Source organism: Peromyscus leucopus, chromosome 6 (assembly GCF_004664715.2).
Source record: "Peromyscus leucopus breed LL Stock chromosome 6, UCI_PerLeu_2.1, whole genome shotgun sequence".
Classification (NCBI taxonomy): Eukaryota; Metazoa; Chordata; class Mammalia; order Rodentia; family Cricetidae; genus Peromyscus; species Peromyscus leucopus.
In genome coordinates, this window is record NC_051068.1 from 69,663,806 (window position 1) to 69,686,187 (window position 22,382).

The 22,382-nt window shown below is 50.0% G+C and overlaps 1 protein-coding gene across 8 annotated transcripts; it reads left to right on the top strand.

The window, feature by feature from the left end:
• The first annotated feature begins 6,175 nt into the window (after nt 1-6,175).
• On the top strand, nt 6,176-21,423 carry Mindy1 (MINDY lysine 48 deubiquitinase 1). 8 transcript variants are annotated; one of them, XM_037206891.1, is made up of 13 exons: nt 6,176-6,910; nt 7,632-7,772; nt 7,892-8,844; nt 14,066-14,556; nt 14,629-14,961; nt 16,461-16,518; nt 16,967-17,031; nt 17,486-17,644; nt 17,991-18,093; nt 18,989-19,164; nt 20,152-20,343; nt 20,562-20,714; nt 20,911-21,423. In XM_037206891.1, the coding sequence occupies exons 4-13, from the start codon at nt 14,365-14,367 to the stop codon at nt 20,989-20,991; spliced, it is 1,512 nt and encodes a 503-aa protein (XP_037062786.1). In that variant the 5' UTR covers nt 6,176-6,910; nt 7,632-7,772; nt 7,892-8,844; nt 14,066-14,364; the 3' UTR covers nt 20,992-21,423. The 8 variants fall into 8 exon arrangements, with proteins under 8 accessions (XP_037062786.1, XP_037062785.1, XP_037062784.1 ...); XM_037206890.1 differs by having other exon boundaries at nt 6,179-6,910; nt 14,066-14,442; nt 14,515-14,961; XM_037206889.1 differs by having other exon boundaries at nt 6,180-6,910; nt 7,892-8,302; nt 8,413-8,844; nt 14,066-14,961.
• The last annotated feature ends 959 nt before the right edge of the window (nt 21,424-22,382 follow it).

Here is a 22,382-nt window from a genome sequence, read left to right on the forward strand (position 1 = left end):
GTGCATGCCCTGCGAGGCCCTCTGTGCTCTATTCAGTCTCTGGAAGCAGCAGAACACCATTTGGACAGTCACAGACTAGGGCTGAATCTAACCTTGCTTCTTACTTGACATGGGGTCCTGGTTCCTATATAAAAATGAGGGCAGGGCTGGCAAGATGGTCAGTGGGCAAAGGCTGCCCATCACGACGACCTGAGTTCAGTCCCTAGAACCAACATGGTGGAAAGAGTTTGGAGTCTTGCAAGCTGTTCTCTGACCTTCACAGATGTGCTGCAGCATGCTCCCCACCCCCGCAAAATATATAAATAAATGTTTAAATTTTTATTTTATGGGCTAGGGATGGCTCATGTAGTATTCTTGAAGAAGACCCAAGTTTGGCTCTCAGCCACAACACTGAGTGGTTCAAAATGGCTAGTAACTCCAGCTCCAAGGGATGCTACGCCCTCTTCCAGCTTCTGAGGGCGCCTCTATTCACACGCACATTCCTACACAGAGATACACACATATACATCTAATTAAAAAAAACATTTTTTTTCAAGACAGAGTTTCTCTGTATAGCCCTAGCTATCCTGGAACCATCTTTACACTAGGCTGACCTTGATCTCAGGGATCCATCTGCCTCTGCCTCCCAGTACTGGGACTGAAGGCATGTGCCACCACTACCTGGCTTCAGCTAATTTTTTTTTTTACGAGGATAAGTCGGGCATGTAGGTGCACACCTTTAATCCCAGCACTCTGAGGTGGAGTTCGAAGGACTGCAACTCTGAGGCCGACCTGAGCTACATAATGAGTTCTCAGCCAGTCTAGACTATGGGTAAGACTGTAAAACAGCAAAAGAGGAGACCTTGTTTCACGCCACCCTACGGATTAAATGAGGCATCACCCAAGAGCCTCCTCTGCAGATGGGGCAACCCCCCCTTCCTCTGCTCCTCCCTGCCCAAGCTGGTGCCACCTTTTAAGAAGCCCCCATCCCCGTGGAGCCTTCCTTAGGGTGGGCAAATGGTCCTCCCCCTCTCTAGCTCCCCACAGCGGAGTTCTCAGGAAAGATGATACCTTCCGGGGTTCAGTACCTTTTCACGAATCCGTACTCTTAATTCCTAACGCAGCTCAGGTGCAAACTAGGAGATCCTTGAGAGTGAAAAGGGGTACTCTTCAGGGTTACGCCCCAGAAAATGAAGACTCGTGGGCGCCTGGCTGCCCCCAACTTAGAAGGCACTGTCCTCTTCAACTAGGAAAAATACGTAACTCTCACCTCCAACCCACTCTCCACCAGCAGAAGACACAGGCCACCCAGTGTCCGTTTTCTAACTAGAGGAAGAGTTCAGGGAGAAACAGCTAAACTTAGCAGCAGGAGAAGCCTGAGCTGCCAGCGGAAGAAACAGAATCCGAGAGCCACAGAAAACAAACTTTTTTTTTTTTTTTCAGACAGGATCTAGCTATGTTGACCTGGCTGGCCTTGAACTCACAGAGATCTGCCTGCCTTTGCCTGGGATCAAAGGCCTGTGCCACCAAACCTACCTAGTTTCCCTGCATCCCCGGCTGACCTAGCGTTCACTATGTAAACAGGCCAAGCTGGTAACTGAACTCCTGGCCATTCTGCCGCCTCTACCTCCCAAGTGCTGGGATTGCAGCATGTGCCACCACGCCCGGTCTCTTCTCCGCAGCCCTGGCTGTCCTAGAATTCGATATGCCGCAGGCCAGCTGGTCCTAAAGGTGTGAGCCACCACACCCAGCCAAAAAACTCTCCGAGAGAAAGAAAGGGGCAGGTTATGGCTCCCTGGGTAGAGGTGCATGCTACCCAGCCCAGTGACCTGAGTTTGGTCAGGGGACCCACGTGGTGGAGTGTTAAATCTTGAAAACTGTCCTCTGACCTCCAAGTGTGCACTGGGGCATGTGAGCGTGTGTGCACTCAATAAATTAGTGTAATATAGACAAGATTTGAAAGGAGGGAGATGCTCAGTGGTTAAGAGCGCTCATTCTTGCAGAGAACCCAGGTTTGGTTCCCAGCTCCCACACAGTGGCTCACAACCATCCATAACATCTATTCCAGAAGCTCTGGCACCCTCTTTAACCTGAGGGCATCATTCATCCACATAAAATAAAATAAATGAATCTGAAAAAACTTTTAAGAGGAGGAGAAGAAGAAAAGACCCATTAGTTAAAATAACACATCCTAATGTGTTTTGCTTGTTTGTTTTATGGCCTGGATTGCTAAGAAAACCACTTCCCAGTCCGGTGGTGGTGGCCCATGCCTTTGACCTCAGCACTCAGGAGGCAGAGGCAGGTGGATCTCTGTGACTTCCAGGCCAGCCTGGTCTACAGAGCTAGTTTTAGGACAGCCAAGGCTCTACAGAGAAGCAAAAAAACAGGAGGAGGAGAAGGAGGAGGAGGAGGAAGGGGAGAAGAAGGAGGAGGAGAAAGACAGACAACCGATTCCCGTCTGAAGCTGAGCATGTCCTGACAGCTACTCTACACAATTTTAACAAAGGGAGAGGCAGACCAGACAACACCCTCACCCCGACCCTCCTCACCCCAAGAAAATGAGAGGACTCTGATAAAGGACAAGCAGCTGCTCCCGCTTGCGGCCTCATGCCTGAGAAGTGTACCTTTGTTCTTAGCTCAGCCTGAAATGTAGCCCCACCCCAGAGAAAAGAGTTCTTCCTGCCGGAAGTGCAAGATGGGTCTGTCACTTGAAATAGGAGCCCATTTAAAAAAGCAGGCTTCCTTTCTTCCTCTTCCCATCAATTTCTTATTTTTGTTGTTGTTTTGTTTGTTATTGTTTTCAAGACAAGGTCTCACTACGTAGCTTCTGCTGTCCCAGAATTCTCTATGTAGACCAGGCTGGCCCCAGACTCACAGAGATCCGCTTGTCTCTGCCTCCAGAGTGCTGGGATCAAAGGTGTGCGCCACTCTAACCAGCTCCTTCCCTCCTTCCCTCCTTCCCTCCTTCCCTCCTTCCCTCCTTCCTTCCTTCCTTCCTTCCTTCCTTTCTTACACAGCCCAGGCTGGCCTGGAACTTGCTCTGTAATCTAGGTTAGTCCTAACTTGGGGTCTTTCCACCTCAACCTCAGCTACCAAGGCCAGCTATGTAGATTTCTTTCCAGTAGACATGCCCATTGTCCTTGTGGCAGAGGCTACAGAAAAGTCCTCTGGTGTCACACACTAAAAACGTGGCACCGCAGGGGGACTGGCTGAGTATCAGCTGTCTCCGGCCTGTGAAAGCCAAGCACTCACAACCCCACACAAGCCAACGGTGTGTCTGCCTGATCTGGTCTCTTTCCACAGCAGATGTGAGGGTGACCTGGCTGAGACATCCACCATCCCATTGATCACCAGGACTCATTCTGCTGATCTACCCTGCTAGGCCAGAGTCCAGCCTCCTCCTTCCCCGCCCCATGTACATCCCTCCTGAAGAAGCACTGGCCCTCCAAGAGGCCAGCCCTCTCTATCAGAAGACTGCTCTTTGGCCCAGGGTGTACACGCAGCTGTCCTCCTCTGCTTGACCCTGCAAACAAGCTCTTGTTTGTTTGACACAAGGTCTCTCTGTACAGCCCTTAATGTCCTGGAATTTGCTATGTAGACCAGGCTGGGATTAGGATCTCTTTATACAAGCAACACCAGGCTGGAGAGAGCTCAGCAGTTCCTAGCACCCACATGGAGTGGTTCACAACAGATCCAGGGGATTGAATAATACCGTCTTCTGAACTCTAAGGGTGCACGTGGCAGATAATCACAGATATACACACACACACATACACATAAATTTCTTTTAAAAAGGAAACTTTAACAGATTTCTGGGGGAACTGGACGGAAAAAGGAAAAAAGTCCTTTATCTTTTCTACTTTGTATCTGTTTTGTGCTTCAATGTTTTCCTTATGTAATATTTCTATAATTAAAAATAATTAGAATTACTGGCATCTTCCAGCATATACTGCTACTGGCTTATACTTAATATTCTTAGAATCTCATGTTCAACTTACGCCCTGCCTAGAGAGGCTGTGTGCTGAGAAGGTTCCAAGGCTCCTTCAGAAGGAAGCACACAGGTTCACAGAGGACTAGCCTTTGCTCCTTGGAGGAGGAATACGGAGAAGGACTGGGATAGTGCAGTACTGGAAAAGCCAGATCTATCGCCACACTTCATGACAGTGCAGATGAGCTGTCACCTGGGGAAATGGATAAGGAGGGCTGTGGTGGTCTGAAAGAAAATGGCCCCCAAAGGGAGTGGCACTATTTGGAGGTGGCCTTGTTGGGGGAAGGGTGTCACTGTGGGGCGGGCTTTGAGGTCTCCTATGCTCAAGCTACTCCCAGTGTCACGGGGCACTTCCTGTTGCCCGCAAGATGTAGGACACTCAGCTCCTTCTCCAGCACCCTGTCTGCCTGTGCACCACCATGTCCTACCATGATGATAGTGGACTAAACCTCTGAACTGTAAGCCAGCCACCACAATTAAATGTTCTCCTTTATAGGAATTACTGTGGTCATGATGTCTTTTCACAGCAACAGAACACTGACTAAGACAAGGGTAAATGCTGGAAAGAAGATTCATGCTTTTGGGTAAGGTTTCACTAAATGGTGGAAAAGAGAATAGTAACTTCCATGATGCTGGAAACCCCCAACAGGATAGCACTTAGAATGATGTCAAAAACACTCTCCATTAGTGTCTGGAGACAGAGCAGCTAAGAGTGCTTGCTGTTCTTCCAGAGTACAGAAATGTTGTTCCCAGGACCCAAGTCAGGCAGCTCACAACTGCCTGTAACCCAGTTCTGGGGGTCCAACACCCTCTTCTGGTTTCCTTGGATACATGCATGCATGTGCACAGACACACATTCTCTCTCTCTCTCTCTCTCTCTCTCTCTCTCTCCCCTCTCTCCTCTCTCTCTCTCTCTCTCTCTCTCTCTCTCTCTCTCTCACACACACACACACACACACATAAATAAATAAATACTTAGGAACTGAAAGGATGGCTCATCAGTTAAAAGTGCTTATTTCTCTCCCAAAGTTCCATTTGTGGGATTGCTCACAACCTCCCATAATTTCAGCTCCAGGGAATGTGGGACCTCTAATCTCCGAAGGCACCTACATTCACATGTATACACACAAATAATAATAATAATAATAATAATAAAAATTGCCAGGAAGTGTTGTTGCACGCCTTTAATCCCAGCACTCTGAGGCAGAGGCAGGTGGATCTCTGAGTTTGAGATTGGTCTGGTCTACATAGTACCAAGCCAGCCAGGGCTACAAAGTGAGACCCTGTCTCATATAAATAAAATTAAACAAATAAAGCTGGGCATCACAGTAGAGTCCCATAATCCCAACACTTGGGAAGTAGAAGCAGGAGGACCAGAAATTCAAGGTCAACATTGGCTACATTGGGACCTCAAGGCCAGCCTAGGCTACATAAGACCATCTCAAAAACAAACATATTAAAAAGTAAAACAAAATGCAGACCTCAGGCTAAGTGTGATGGCACACATAACTAGGAGGATCACACACACCCCAAAACAAAAAGAAAAGTAACCGGTGAGAATTGGTTCCTAATTGCCTTATGCATTAAAACAACTTTCCCCAAATATGGTGGTTTTTTTCTAGGGGTTTATGAGAATGGGTGAGTCTCTCCATGAAGTCCAGGTTTGCTCAGACCTCAGTATGTGGGCCAGGCTACACTTAAGTTAATCTTTTTGCCTCAACCTACCAAGGGCTGAGATTACAGGCATCCAGCCTGGTCAGATGTTTTCAAAAGGAAAATTTTAGTGTAGCAGGCATCAAACTGAAACTCACCCCAAATTCAAATTGAGAATATTCATTTATTCCAGCAGCTCAGTCTACAACGAATTAGGTGACTTTCAGGGTTTGTTAAAGGCCAGACTCTATTGCTCAGAGAAATTTTAAGTTTTGTTCTATTTTTGTGGTGGTTGTCTTTGTTTTTGGGGTTTTTTTTTTTTTTTAGGGTTTTTCTTTTTTTTCTTTTTAGCCCAAGCTGGCCTGAACTGGTGAACCTTCAACCTCCTCCTCCTCCCAAGTGCTGGAACTGGAGACATGTGGCTACCACACCCAGCTAAGTTATTTTTTAAAGGAAGACAGCCATCTGCCTAGGTTTCTACAGGGGCAGAGGAACTCACAGTAGGGGGCCAGGTGACTTGGAGCCTCTAGGAGGAATTACGATCCAAAGCTGCCATGGCCTGTCAGCGCGGCTGGCTGAGTCCAGCTGGTTCAGGAAGCACCAAAAATAAGCTACAAAGCATTCAGGGGCCGTGCTTGTGGTTTAGATTCCAAACACTTTGTGTGTCTCCTTCACCCAGGGGCGGGTATTTTTACGTATTTGTGTGTAAAGGAGACTAAAGGAGAATCCTGGAGGCAGAGGAATGTAAGTTGTGGGTCAACATATATGCCCGACGCTTAAAAACAGAGATTTAAAGTAAAACACCAGAGAACGCCTCTAATGTAGACAGGGAAGGCAAACCGCCTTTCAGAGGCGATAAAGCGGGGCCCCAAGGTACCCCCCACACCCCCGGGGTTCACGTGGAGGCCGGTGGGCTGAGCCCCGCTCGCCGGAGGGAGGCTGAGAGGGGCGGGGAGCGGGGGACAGACACACCTTGCCGGGCGAGGCTGGCGGCCACCTCACTGGTCCAGCGGACGGACCCGACTCAGGCAAACCGAGAGGAGACTCGCTTCTCCAGCTCTCCCGCCCACGGGCGAGGGCTTTGGCCCCCAGCTCCCCCGCGTCCACCTCTGCGATCCCTCCACACCGACCGTCCGGGCTCCCCAGATCCCGCACCTCCGTCCTTCCCGGGCCCCACGCCGCTTTCCTCTGCCAGATCGGGACCCGTTACCTGCAGAGCGGCTCGACAATCCTGCAGGTAGTCCTCCATGGTGACGCCCGAGGTGTGCCGTCGCCCCTCGGCGAGGAGAGGTAACCCGGCCGAATGCACCCCACCCCAGGCTCAGGGTCTAGAGTCGAGAGTCAGGGGGCGGGACTCGAACCCGCCACACAAGGGTTCGGCCTCCGAACCCCCAGGAGGAAGTGCGTAATCTGGCACTCCGGGAGTCCGGCGTTACCCCGCCCCCGGCGGCGGAGGCTGAGTTCTGAGCCCAGAGGCTCATGGGAGGTCAAGGAGGAGCATGTCGCAGTACCTTCTGGGAAATGTAGTCCGGAAGCTCCTAAGAGTTTCACCCCCCAAGTGAGCAGTTTTCTGAGTGCTACGACATACAAATTGTGTATGTGTCACAATAATTCGCCTTTATGGCATCTGAAATTGCTCTTTCAGATATGACTAGGCATAGTATCTTTCCATATATTACACCGAGCATCTGTTTGAGACTAATGTAAATTAATCTCTCTCTCTCTTTTTTTTTTTTTTTTAAATACAAGATCTTGATATATAGCCCAAGCTAGTCTTTCTTCTCAGCTTCCTGAATGCTGGATTCACAAGCCTGGCTTGGTCGGGACTTTAAATTGCAGCATATCTCTATATCTTACTAAAATTCCCCTTTACTAAACTGACCTATTGTGATCAATGGCGTATTGGCTCATGCTAGGAAAACATTAGCATAATTTTTGACCTGTCTTCTTAAAATGCAGTCGTGCCAACTCTTCCTAACTTCCTAACTCTGTAGCCTCTTTCCCCTCACAGCCTGGACAAATATCTCCTCTTGCTGTTCTTGGACTGTTGCAACCGTGACACTGCTTCCTGGGTCTCTGTTGCAACTGTTCTCTCAGAGTTGCTTCAAGTCTCATCCTGTGGCAGCCGCGTCAACAGAGGAGCCTTCAGAATGTAAGGCTAGGTTCCAACATCTCTCCTCAACTGCCACTTTCGTGCCCCAGCGCAGACTACTGGGGGAGGGGGTGTCCCTTCATCATAACATGTTCCCTCGTTTTTTAATCTATCCCCAGATTTTTCTGCTCCTCGGGGAGGTGAGAGGAGACGAGGGGGCGTCTTCTTCACCCTAGATGTATTAACCAGGTACACAGCTCAATCAGTTTCATGTCTAGCCTTTAAGAAAAAAACGTACAGGGAGGAAGGGAAGACTTGGAAAGGAGCCCTCTGGGGGGCTCCCGAAAAACAGAAGCGGTGGTTTTCTTTCCTGTTAAACGAATAAATATGCAAACACGATGCTCTCTCGCCCCGCTTCCATGGCTCCCGAGCAGAGGACCGCCGCAGGCACCCAGGGAGGTCCCGGCAGCGGCTGCGGTCCCGCCCGCTCCTCTCCGCTCCGCCAGGCCGCCTGCTTTTCCCGGGTCTCACCAGAGAGGCACACGCGCTCCGTCCGTCCCTTCCCGCGGCAGGCGGAGGCAAGAGAAAGGGTCTGTTGTTTTTCTTTCCCTCTTCCTTTCTGCCGCTCACCGGGCTGCTGACCGGCTCAGACAGCCCTGCTGGAAACCCTCCGCGGCTGAGCAGGCCCCTCCTCCTCCAGGCACCTCGTCCTCGGCTAATTTGTCTTTGTCCCGACCGAGGGAAAGAGAGAGGGAAAGAAGAACAAGAAAAACCACAAACTTCCTTTGAAAACCAGTTTGTAGGCAGGGCCTGGAGCGCACGCCGGAGACCCGGTCACTCGGCCATCCTGAAGACGCCGGGAGGCCCCCCGATCGCCGGGGCCGCCTCCTGCTTACCCTCGCCCCCCACCCTCCTCCGGCGTCCCCGGTACTGGGCGTGAGTCCGGAAGTGGTCACGACCCAAGCGGGACGCCGCGCGAGTCAACCCGTGTCAAGCCGTGCAGGCTCCGGGGCTGACCGCTGGGAGCAGCTGGCGCAGGCAGCGGCGCCCCTCGACCATGTCCCCTCCTCCAGCGTCGAACCGCCAGAATTGAGTCCTCTCCCAGTCCCGGAACCGCATCCACCTCTTTAAGGTAAGAACTTTGTTTTCAAACTATCTTCTTCACCTCCTCTCGCAGCTCTTCTTTCCCTCTCCAGCTTGAGGGGAGTTGACACCTGATGTTCCCGTCTGTGGTCTACATCTGGGTCGCTGATAGGATCCTTGCAAGGCACGAGGGGAGCTGTCCCTTCATGTCCCCATGATAAACAAACCCTCTCCCTCTCCTTGGGAGCAAGAATTGCAGTGTTTGACTTATTCTAGAGGAATCTCGCAGCATTGTTGCCGGGAAGGTTTGCTTTCAGGTGAGAAGGAGGTTGGGTAAGACCAGAAAAGGAGGTCAGGGGAGAAGGGTCCTGAGAGTGGGTAGTGTCGTCTTGTAGCTAATTACGCATTTAATATGCTTCTTCCACTGTGTAATAGTATCTGCTGCTGGCTAGGAAGGGACCGGTGTTTTAACTACCTCACCTGCGCCCGTAGGTAGTTCTAGTTAGAGAGGAAGTGTAGGATTTGGACTGAAGAAAGGAAAGGCGGTCTAAGGCTGAAATCCCGATTTCTTTGAATACCCTCCCCGCATACTTTCCTACCTCTGGGCCTTGCGAGGTGGAGTCCTCCTTTGCTTTCCTGCCCTGCCCCTGTCCACTTTCCCTGAGACCCCACTCCCTCGGGTGGTTTCTTACAGCTCCTTTCTTTGGTCGGCTAGCTTTCCCAACCCCCACTTAATTATTGATCATTTCTAACCTTGGGCAGAAAAGGAGCCATGCTTCTCTTTAGGCTTTTTAAATTTTCCCAGGAGTGGCATCTGTTTTAAGGTTCACCCTAAGTGCCATGGGGGGGTGGAGGGGGGGGAAGAGATGTGGAGAGAGGGGGGGGCGAAGAGTGTAAGGCCTGCAGATAAATTTTGCTAGTGTGATTCTAAATTAACAAAATTACCTGCAGCTAGCACTAATTATATTTGAATCAGGAGAACGATCAATTTGGGTGACGAGGTTTTTAAGAAGAAAACAGGTGAGGGAGCAAGAAGCTGAGCAAGCACGAGTTCAGGTCAGGTGTGTCCTAAACCACTTAAAATCCCTTCACTTGGGAAACTGAGGCAAGATTACTGAAAGCTTGAGCTAGCCTGGGCAACCAGAGCTCTGGCTGGCTCTACCGACCAAGTGCTGGGATTAAAGGTGTGTGCAACCACACACAATAACACCTGTGTCAAAAGTCATTTAAAAGAAAAAAAGACAAAATTCCTAGTTGATTTAATTTCTCCCTGTTTTTCTTTTTCTTTCTTTCTTTCTTTCTTTCTTTCTTTCTTTCTTTCTTTCTTTCTTTCTTTCTTCCTTCCTTCCTTCCTTTCTCTCTCTCTCTCTCTCTCTCTCTCTCTCTCTCTCTTTCTTTCTTTTGGTTTTTCAAGACAGGGTTTCTCTGTGTAGCTTTGTGCCTTTCCTGGAACTCACTCTGTAGCCCAGGCTGGCCTCGAACTCACAGAGATCTGCCTGCCTCTGCCTCCCGAGTGCTGGGATTAAAGGCGTGCGCCACCACCGCCTGGCTTTCTCCCTGTTTTTCCTTTCTTTTTTATTTTAATGGTGCTGGGAATGGAACCCAGGGCCTTGCATATGTTACACATGTGCCCCACTGCCGGGCTATACCCTCAGGACTTTCCTTTTTTTTTTTAAATCCTCACTAATGAGTAGGGAGGGGAGGAAGGAGATTTTCACTATCTCTGGTCCTATCTGTATCTCACTTGATGCTTAATGCTGATAAACAGCAAGTTAGACAGGTCCAATGTTCATGTCTAAAATGATCTAGATGGGAGCCATGAAAAGAATGTGTGCCAGTATATATGAGCATATTTTACATACGTGAGTGTTTCCTGTAGTGGTCCTTTCTCACTGGGACTGCCAGTCCACAAATAACAACACGGAGACTTATTATTCTAAAAGCTCGGCCTTAGCTTAGGCTTCTTGCCAATAGTTCTTATAACTTAAATGAACCCATATTTTTTAATCTACGTTCTTTCACGATCCTCATCACCTCACCTCCGTACTGCACTGCCCATCCTGCTTTCTCTGCATCTGCCTTTCTTCTTCCCAGAGTTCTTTCTGCCCAAGAAGTCTTGCCTATTCTCTCCTGCCTAGCTATTGGCCGTTCAGCTCTGTATTACACCAATCACAGCAGTCCATCTTCACGCAGTGTACAACTATCCCACAACAGTTTCCCTTTATGTATGAATGCCACATGTTCTTGGTTCTCACGGAAGCCAGAAGAGGATATCAGATTCCCTGCAACTTGAGGTACAGATCCTTGTAAACCCCTCTGTGGGTGCTGGGAATTGAACCTTGGTCCTCTAAAAGAGTAGTATATATCCTTAACCACTGAGCCATCTCTCCAGCCCTGAGGTATTTTAAATGTAAATCAATAGTCAGCAGTTTCCTATTTCATATAAATAGCAAGCAAGAGAACATCTCTGCAGGCACTGCTAGAAACAGGGCCTGAAGAGTCGCTGTGTCAGCTCCAGGTGGGGAGAGCAGTCTACTGCGAGGGTTTGTGGGGAACACTTTCTGTGCCCCATCTAAGGTAGCTATTGGTGGTAGCATCCGAGCCTGGGCCTTGGGCAGCCCTAGTAAGCCAGGTTTGATCTATTGTCCCCAATAAGCCAATTAAAGGAGCTGAATTAATGGTGACAACCAGGGCCAGTGAGATGGCTCCGTTGGTAAAGGCTCTTGCCGCCCGATGACCTGAGTTTGACCCCAGGTCCCACGTGGTGGAAGGAGAGAACACATTTTTGAAAGTTTCCTTCCGGCCTCCAAGTGTGTACATACACACACACTAAATAAATGTAGTAAAATGAAAATAGTAACAGTGAAAAGCAGGAAAATAAAAAAAAAAGCTAGCAACAACAGGGATTTATTCCATGTAGCCACATTGGATCTAGCAACAAAGTGATTTGGTGACACTTCCCAGTTCATCTTCAGAGTGCTACATTAGTAGAGACCAGAGTTCTGCATAGCGAAACAGTCTAGGTAGGTCAAGGTGTGGTCCTGCCCATTACTGACCCATTATTGTTGGGGCCTTAGCCTCATCTTGCAAGGTTGTTGGACGAGTTGTTAGAACCCTGAAATCTTTTTTCCTGGCTACAACTTCCTGTCTGTCTGTCTTCAAGGGTCAGTGTTTTTCTCCTCCCAGCTTGAGATTCCCGGGGGAAATTTCAGTTCCTTGGGTCCATTGTTCCAGTGGAATAATAGGCAATGCGATGAAGGACATGCAGCCGAGCTTTAGTGCAACTGAAAGTCTCCTGTGTCCCGCCCGGCCTGCAGCCGCTCAGACCCAAGTAAACACACAGGCTTGTATTAATTAAAACTGCTCGGCCATTAGCTCAGGCCTACCACTGACTAGCTCTTACACTTAAACTCAGCCCATTTCTGTTATCTATACGTTGCCACATATTCTGTGGCTTTACCTGTGTCCCATTACATGCTGCTCCCTGGATGGCGGGCTGGCGTCTCCTGACTCAGCCTTCCTTTTCCCAGAATTCTCCTTGTCTGTTTATCCCACCTATACTTCCTGCCTGGCTACTGGCCAATCAGCTTTTTATTTATCAACCAATCAGAGCAACACATTCACAGCATATAGTACATCCCACAGCACTTTTAGAATAGTGGTTCTCAACCTGTGGGTCATGACCCCTTTGTGGGGGTAGAGGAACCCTTTCCCTGGGGTTACCTAAGACCATAGGAAAACACAGGTGTTCACATTATAATTCATAACAGTAGCAAAAGTACAGTTATGAAGTATCATCAAAAACAATTCTATGGGGGGCTGGAGAGATGGCTCAGAGGTTAAGAGCACTGGCTGCTCGCTCTTCCAGAGGTCCTGAGTTCAAGTCCCAGCAACCACATGGTGGTTCACAACCATCTGTAATGAGATCTGGTGCCCTCTCTGGTGTTCATGTACATGCAAGCAAACAGAACACTGTATAGATAATAAATAAATAAATCTCCAGGACAGGCTCCAAAGCTACACAGAGAAACCCTGTCTCAAAAAAAAAACCAAAAATAAATAAATAAATAAATAAATAAATCTTAAACAATGACAACAACAAAATTTTATGGTTGGAGGTCACTACAACATGAGGGACCATATTAAAGGGTCTCAGTTAGGTAGGTTGAGGACCACTGCTGTAGAATATTCTCAGTCTTTTCAGGAATACCCAGGTTACAGAGTTGCTTATCCAACACTGACAAGCCCGATGACCTACACTTCCCCTCTTCCAGGAAGCTCCTCCCTAGGCTTTTTGTGGTGGCTGCTTGGGGATTGTGTAAGGTCCCACCAAGCCTTCTGAGAGCCAGGCATGATGGTGCAGGCCTCTAATATCAGCACATGGATGGCTGACATAGGAGCCTCACTGAAAATTCTAGGTCATAGCCTGACATGTGGTATACACTTTTAATCCCAGCACTCAGGAGACAGGATCTGAGTTTGGGGTCAGCCTGGTTTACAGAGTGAGATCCAGGACAGGCACCAAAACTACACAGAGGAACCCTGTCTTGGAAAAAAATAAATAGATAGATAGATAGATAGATAGACAGATAGATAGATAGAGTCATTTGAGGAAATGGATTTCTTCTACCTTTCCAGCCTGGCACAAAATTTAGAAACATGGTGCCACCTTTTTGCACCTTCAACCCCAAACCACATGTTGATGGCTCTCTGGTCCCTGAGGTGAGCAGGGAGGAGATATCCCTATGGACTCCAGCGGCCTATGTGCTCAGGGAAGGGGCAAGTTTTGTTGTCTGTAACTGATAGGATTGCCTTTACCAAGGCAGGCTAAGCGTTACCGTATTAGTAACCATAAGGATTGTTTTTTGTTTACTAGTTTTTGTTTGTTTGTTTGAGAACCCGGGGATCACACCCAGAGTTGCACACATGCTTGGGAAACGCTGTGCCCCAAGCTACACCACTAGCCCACTTGAAGATGATTTCAACATTTTCTCTCCAGTCCTCTTCCTTCTGTCTTTTGGCTTTGCACTTACCTTTCCTTTCCGTGTTTTCTGAAAAACGTTTTATTCTGTTTTGTGTGGGGGTGTTTTGCCTGTGTGTCTGTACCAGAGAGGGTAGTGGGTCCCCCGGAAGTGGAGTTACAGATGGTTGTGAGGTGTCATGTGGGTGCTGGGAATTGAACCAGGTCCCTAGTAGGGCAGCCAGTGCTCTGAGGCATCTCTTCAGACCCTCTCTGTATTTTCTTCATTCTCTGTCATTTTCTGTTTCAGAGAAGCCAGTTCCACCCAGTGGACCAGTCTGGAAGCCCAGGCAGGTCCTTGCAATTCCATCTGGTCACAGCAAGTTCGAGGTAGAATGAGCCTTCTGTTTACACATGCTCAGAAAAGCTGAGTCAGGAGCCAGAGTGGCCTTCAACACTATTCACTTCCCAGATTTTTCTCGTTCCCTTTGCTCTGTAACTCAATGATCTTACTGGCCAGGTCTCTCTTCTGCGTATCAGAGTCACCTAAGCAAGGTCCCTGAGGTCAAGAAAGGCCTTCGTCCCCCTCAGCCGGACTCTAACCCCGCTATGGAACGAGCTCAGGTGGAGCCCCCAGTCCTCAGCAAGGCCAGTAGTGCAGAAACTGGTGAATCTGAAAAACACGAGGCCCTGTCCGGACCAGAGAAGCACTCTCCAGACAACCCCCAGGACAAGGGTGGTTCATCTGAAAAACACGAGGCCCTGTCAGGACCAGAGAAGCACCCTCCGGACAACCCCCAGGACAAGGATGGTGCATCTGAAAAACACGAGGCCCTGTCCGGACCAGAGAAGCACCCTCCGGACAACCCCCAGGACAACGGTGGTGCAGAGGCTGGTGGGGCAGCTGGAGAACGGGACCCAGGAGACCAAGCTTTGCCACCAGCCCAGGATGGGGAAAATCTCGAGTGCCCTCCTCCTGAAGCTAGCTCAAGTCCATGCGGGGCACCATCTGAGGTAGAGACGGTAGAGACGCGTTCTGGGCCACAGGAGCTTCCCCAGTCCCCCAGGACCCAACAGCCTGATGTAGATTTCTACTGTGTCAAGTGGATCCCCTGGAAGGGAGAACAGACCCCCATCATCACCCAGAGCACCAACGGCCCTTGTCCTCTGCTGGCCATCATGAACATCCTCTTTCTTCAGTGGAAGGTAAGTACAGGGAGCACAAGCAGTGGGCTGTGAGGCACTGGGCAATTAAGATGGCCACGAACTTGCTGTTCAGATGTGGTTGGTCTGTTCACACAGATGTTCCTTGAGACCATGCTACGTCAAGGTTACTGCAGTCTCATGTCCAAGACATCTTACCAAGTGGGAATGGTTGGTCCGGCAGATAATGATGCGGGGTTCCACTGGGGACTTCTCTCCAGTAAGAACGCTTGGGGAGCTTTTTCTTCAAGCTCACACATCTGTGGTAGACATGGAAGGTGGCTTTGTTGGAGGTCCCAGAAGGTCCTTGAGAGCCTTGGCCAGCAAGCCCACAGGCCAGCGGCCAGCACTGACTGGTGGGCATGTGTGAGCTGGGCGCCGGTGCTGGAAACTTGAGGCTCTCTGAAGTCAGAGCCACACGGAGGCCAGTCTCTAAGTCCCCTTGTCAGTCTCTAAGTCCCCTTGTTGGTTTATTTGTTTTTCTCGGTTTTTCGAGACAGGGTTTCACTGTGTAGCTTTGGAGCCTGTCCTGGAACTCACTCTGTAGCCCAGGCTGGCCTCGAACTCACAGAGATCCACCTGCCTCTGCCTCCCGAGTGCTGGGATGAAAGGCGTGCGCCGCCGCCGCCACCCGGCTCTAAGTCCCCTTGTTGAGGGGTGTAAACACAGAAGCTTGAGATGCCATGTCTCGAGAGCAGTGTGGCCCTAGGGCTACTTCCAAAGTTGCAATTTTTTGTTATGATTCCAGTGAGCATTAGTTTGCACTGTTGGGGCTTGGAGCTCAGGGCAGTTTCACTGGGAAGTCAATGCTGCCTTGGGGTTGGTTCATTAGTGTATCAGAGCCTGCCTTGTGGCTGGCTCCTTATCTTGCAAGCAAACAAAATGGCTTCACTTAAGTTCCTGACAGTAGGCGAGCCCTCCTGTGGGGGGCCGGGTAAGGAAATACTGGGGGTGTGCTTCTCTGACCCTCCTCCACCACCCTTGATTTTTCTCAAGCCTGTCCTGAGTTTACAGATCAGCCCTTTGTTCAACTCCGGTCTCCCCTGCTTTCTCTCACAGTGGGGATGCTTGGCAGTGTTTCCCATCTCTTCCCTCGTCCCAGCATTGAGCCCTGCTCCCTCTTCTGTCCTACCACTCAGTCTCTCTTCCTTCCCTCCTCTTTTTGTTTGCTTTGTTGTTGTTTTATTTTTTGAGATAGTGTCTCACTATGTAGCCTTGACTGGCTTGAAACTCACTCTGTAGACCAAGCTGGCCTCAAACTCACAAAAATTCCACCTGCCCCTGGCTCCTCGGTGCTGGGATTAAAGGTGTGCGCCATCACACCTGGCTGCTTTTGGGGAACTTTATACTATAAAGCAGGCCGGCCTCACCCCTCCTGCCTCAGCTTCCTGAATACTAGAATTGTAGTCATGAGCCCCCAGGCCTGGCTTGGACCCCCTCTTCCTGTGTTCCTCCTTCGCTGCTGGTTGTAGAAGTTCACATATGACCACCCCTCTCCCCAGGTGAAGCTGCCCCCTCAGAAGGAAATGATCACATCAGATGAGCTCATGACACATCTTGGTGAGTGACTTATGGAGGAGGGGCTCATTTGGAGCCCTGAATGTGGTGTTGGGGGCAAGGAAGAGTCCGAGTCTTTTCTGTAAAGCTGGAGAGTAAAAGGCAAAGCTCAAGGGATCAGGGCTTTTGAGTTAGCACCATTCTGTCTCCCCACCCTCCCTGCCCTCCCACCCCATTCCTGGTGCTAGGGGTCAAGCACAAGCCTTGACTGTCCCGGCAAGCACTGCACCACCGGACTCTAGCCCTGGCCTCTGTCCTTAGCTTTCAGTTAGGTGGGTCTGTCATCTCCAGAAGTCTGTTTATTCCTCTGAGAAATTAAAATTCTGGATTGGAGTTTGAAAACCCAGGGTCCTGAGACCTTACCCCCATTCTCCAGAAGAGGAGGAAGCCAAGCTTTTTGGGACGACTGGCAGGGTAGTTTGGGTAGGCTGATAACTGTCCTGTCTTACAGGAAACTGCCTCCTATCCATCAAGCCCCAGGAGAAGTCTGAGGGCCTTCAACTTAACTTTCAGCAGGTGAGGCAAGAGGGCAGTGGACATAGGGTGGATGTGAGCCTTAGTGGGTGATTCCTTTATCTTGCTATCTTCTCTCGGGGGAATGGCATCTCTGTCCTGAAAAAAAATATTCATTTTTATATTAGATAAAGAGGGATTGAGGCAGCCCAGCACAGTGTTGTATGTGTGCCTTTAGTCCCAGCACTCGGGAGGCAGAGGCAGGCGGATCTCTGTGAGTTCGAGGCCAGCCTGGGCTACAGAGTGAGATCCAGGAGAGGAACCAAAACTACACAGAGAAACCCTGTCTCAATAAAAAAAAGAAAGAAAGAAAGAAAGAAAGAAAGAAAGAAAGAAAGAAAGAAAGAAAGAAAGAAAGAAAGAAAGAAAGAAAGAAAAATCAGGCTTTCTGATTTGTCTGGACAGTGGGAGGGAGAGGGAGGGCTGGACTGGCCATCCTTGTCTTTCCTCCCACCAGAATGTGGATGACGCAATGACCGTGCTCCCTAAACTGGCCACAGGTCTGGATGTCAACGTGCGATTCACGGGCGTCTCTGACTTTGAGTACACACCTGAATGCAGCATCTTTGATTTGCTGGGCATACCTCTGTACCATGGCTGGCTTGTGGATCCACAGGTGAGGACACGGGGAGGCCCCGTGAGTCTCCACGACCAAGCTGGCATGAATAAGGCAACAAAGCAAAACAAAACAAAAAGGCAGGCATCTAGGAAGGGAGGGGTTTGATTAGTTTGAGGAGGGTTAGGATTTAGAGACTGAACTGATGCAGAATTCCTTGAATGTTAATATTGTTGGGTGGAGTCACATTCCAGTACAAGGAAACCACACACAAATAAGATCAGGGCTTTGGACATCAAAAGTTCAGGACTCTTTGATCACAAAGTCACATCCAATGGGCTTGGTTCATATCCTTCCTTAAAAAAAAATCAGTTGATTTTTGTCCCACCCTGTCCCTGCTCCCCAGAGTCCTGAGGCTGTGAGTGCTGTTGGGAAACTGAGTTACAACCAGCTGGTAGAGAAGATCATCACCTGTAAACACTCCAGTGACCCCAACCTCGTGACAGAAGGTGATGGTGATGTCCTCTTTCCTTGAGATCTCATGCAAAGGACGGCCGAGTAGGCCTGTTATTCTTGTTTTGTGTGATACAGAGAGAGAGAGGAACTTTATTTTTTGGGGGGTGGGGGAAGATACACAGGGCGCATGTAGTTCAGGCTGGCCTTGAAATCAGTACGTAGCCCAGGCAGGTCTCAAACTCCTGCCCTTCCTGCCTCAGCCTTCTGAGAGCTCAGAGCACAGATGGATTGTGCTCTCACACCCCTAGCTGTATTGACTGAATGAGTAAATATCGTCAGGCTTTGGGAAGGGTTTTTATCTCAACTCTGTGGACGGGGGTGCAACAGGATCTCTTATAGCCTGGGCTGGCTTTGTAACTAAGGGTGATTTTGAACCTCTGATCCTCCTGCCTCCAGCCCCCCCAGTACCAGGATCACAAAACATTCATCACCAAGCTTCAACTTGCATGTGTATACGTTGCTGGGAATCAGGCCTGGGGCCTTGTCCATGCTAAGCCTAGAGTCGAAATCTGAACCATACCCCAGGGTGGGGTTTGGCCTTTACCAAGTGGGCCTCTGGATAGTCCTGGGGCTTTTTGGACAAACCTCCTTATCTTGTTTTCTTTGCTTTGGGGCTATGCTGGCCGGTGTGGGGTTTTAGTTTTTGTTTTGACACAGGGTCGCGAGGTGTAGCCCTTGACTGACCTGGAACTGCTGTGTGGAGATGCTACCCTCCACTCACAGAGATCAGCCTGCCTCTGCCTCCCCGGTGCTGACACAAAAGGCGTGCGCCGCCACACCCAGGCCTGAACTCGGGAACTTTCTGCGTGTGTTAAAGATCTAAAATGGAGCCGTATCCCAGCCCTTTTGATTTGTTTTGCTTTTTTCCTATCATGGGTTTGGATTTAGTCCAAGGCTCGCCCGTTTTATGCCTTCTGGCAGGCTTGATTGCAGAGCAGTTCCTGGAGACCACTGCGGCGCAGCTGACCTACCATGGCCTGTGCGAGCTCACAGCAACCGCTAAGGAAGATGAACTCGGCGTCTTTTTTCGAAACAACCACTTTAGCACGATGACTAAGCACAAGGTGAAGGGGCTTTGGAGGAGGGGAGCAGGAGCAATGTCATTTCCCTGAGCCTCTTTCTCTGGGGTCCATGCGGCAGGCAGGATACAGTGGGCTAAGCCATGGTAACAGATAACCCCTAGAATCCTTGTGGTGTACCACAAGTGTTTGTTTCTAATTCATGATGCATGTCCTGTCTCACACCATCTCGTCTTCACTCTGGGACTCAGGTGGATGGAAAAGCCTTCCTATAAGTAGGAGGAGATGCCGTGTGTTTATTCTTCTGCCTGGAGATGACCCTGAGCAGAGCAGGTCATGAGGACATGCTGTCGAGGGCCAGTGGGGCTTTGGAACACACACAAGTCTTTCAGAGTTAGAAGCTGAGGCCCCCTAGGAACTGAGGAGAAGAGGCTGGTCCTGCCCATTCCCCGTGTAGACTCTGCTTATGCAGCCCTGGCTAGCCCGGAACCCAGGTCTGCCTGCATCCTGTGCTGGGATTACAGGTGTGCACTGTCACACCGGGGCCTCGCCTTGAACTTCTGATCTTCCTGCCTTCCTCCCAGGGGATCAGGTTGTAGTCATGCACCACCACACCCAGTTTTTCTGGTTCTCAGAAGGCTGTATCTCTGCGACATCAGCTAACACAGAGAAGCCGGGGTAGGGAAAAAGATTTGGTGTGGTACTCCAGCCCCAAGGATTCCTTAGCCAGGGTCATCACAACACACTCACCCTGCGTTCGGGTGTCCTTTCCTGCTCCCCACAGCCACACATACTTAAAGAAATTTTGGATGCTCACAGGGCTAAGCTCCAGTCAGCACACTGAATCAGAAGGTCTCCTGACTGCCCCTCGCCTGTAAAGTGCCTCTGTCCCATCCATGTGTCGGTCTCTTTCAGCTTGTGGGAGGAGTGTGTGCTGGGGTGCGTGCTGGGGATCCGATCCGGGGAACTTGGCCTTGCCAGGCAACTGTGTGACATGCACACTAGCCCCATGTCCTTCTCTTTGCATGGCAGAGTCACTTGTACCTGCTGGTCACTGACCAGGGCTTTCTTCAGGAGGAGCAGGTGGTGTGGGAGAGTCTGCACAACGTGGATGGAGACAGTTGCTTTTGCGACTCCGACTTCCACCTGAGTCACGCCCTAGGCAGAAGCCATGGGGCCGAAGGTGGGGGCGCCTCTCCAGAGAAGCAGCTGCAGGTGGACCAGGTGTGTGGGGCCCTGCCGAATGGGGTGGAATGCATTGGCATCTGAGCTGTTTTCTATAAGTGAACTTGGGTGTATTTCCTGGCACCACAGAGAACAGACTTGACTGTTTTTTACATGAGCAAGAAGAGCTGGGGAATCTGAAGGAAATGTGGTTTAGAAATTTAGCCTGAATCGAACCTTTGGTCTTAATCCACCTTCGTGACTTGTTTTCTCTCTAGGACTATCTTATTGCCTTGTCCCTACAACAGCAGCAGCAGCCACAAGGCATGCTGGGTCTTAGTGACCTGGAACTGGCCCAGCAGCTCCAACAAGAAGAGTACCAACAGCAACAGGCAGTTCAACCTGCGCCAGCCAGGGCCCCTTCTCCCCAGGTGAGCCCGCCCCTCTTTTGGTAGGCAGAGGTTCTGTCTTTTCCTGGTGCAGAATGCATATGGTTTTTGTACAGGTATCTGCAAGCTTTCCCTCATAAATCCTTCTGAGGTACCTCTTTTGATCAAGATGATCCCCGCCCCGTGTCTTTGACCTCTACCAAGGTCATCAGATAACTAGTTGTTAAATCCCACACAGGGGAGAGGATCCACATCTGGACGCCCAGCTGGAGAGCGACGGCAGAGGTCAAAGCCTGAGTCAGACTGTGTTCTGCTCTAACTGTACCCCTTCCAGCGTGGACCCGCCCCCCCTGTCAGAGGCGGTGGCTGGTTTGCTGGCAGGATCCCCCCCCCAACCCCTGAGGCATACAGGGTGACTGCACTGCTGGGGATCGATCAGAGCAGGCAGCAGACACCAAGGGCGGATTCGGTACCACGCTCACCCTTGCCTTCTTCTCTGTCCGGTCTTCTGCTCCGGCCGGGGCCACATGGGGATGGGCTGGGTGGTCTCTGGCTCCCAACCCCCTTTCCTGGAATGTTCACATGAATATACAGACCCAGGCGGATAGGTGAAGTACCTCTCTGCCTGCCTGGTTGCCCCTGGCTACCCCACGGGCCAGTTTCCGTTTGCTTTAGGGTTTGATTTGGGTTTCTATCTTTATTGTTTGTAATGCCTTCCTAGGGAGTTGGGAATAAAACTTCTTTCCTGAGATACGATGTTTTCCTGCCCTGGAGCAGTGGGGTTAAATATTTGACCCAGTTGAGGAATGTGAACGGGGAGGAGGCAGGGAGGCGAGAGGTTGCCTGTCATTTCCTCACAGAGCCAGCAGGGGGGACCCAAGCGCTGCCTCTACCTCGGTCTTGGTAGATGTTCTGTGGGAAGAGCTGCTCTCAACTCTATTGGAGCGTGTTTCCAAATCCCTGCGTGGACAGGTACATTGGGGGAAATGTTACTGAGACTTCCAAGGCTCGGAGTTCATGTGGAGGGCCCTTAGATGGCCCTTTGCTAGCTCTGATCCCCTGGTGCCTACTCTTGATTATCTTGCCGACGATTTCCTGGGGAGGAGAATGATGAGGTTCCAGGGAGATTCAGAGGGTGGGGTATATTGATAACGGACAAGTGCCCGGCTGAGGCAAAAACAGGATTCCCATTGAATAGCCAAATGTACTTCAAAGACGCCTGCAACTCCAGGGCCTCTTCCTGGCCCACGTCCTGATCCACCCTAATTTTAACCAGGAAACATCAAAAGACAGAGAATTTGCCAAAAGGGAGATATTCTGGCCATGGTATAGATTGATGAGTAGGGCCGACACTATCAAAGACTTCCTGTTTCTCCTCCCCAAAATGGAGCTAGAAGACACCACTTTGAGATGAGGAGAATCCAAGGGTATCAAAGAAATTTAGAGCCAGGCGGTGGTGGTGCATGCCTTTAGTCCCAGCACTTGGAGGCAGAGCCAGGAGGATCTCTGTGAGTTCAAGGTCAGCCTGGTCTACAGAACGAGATCCAGGAAAGGCACCAAAACTACACAGAGAAACCCTGTCTCAAAAAAAAAAAAAAAAAGAAAGAAAGAAATTTAGAGGTCCAGCCTCCAGAGGAAGTTAGGGTATATGGTGTTCCTTGGGGGGTCTCCCATGTGTTCAACCAAATATGGGACTCTCAGACTCTTGAA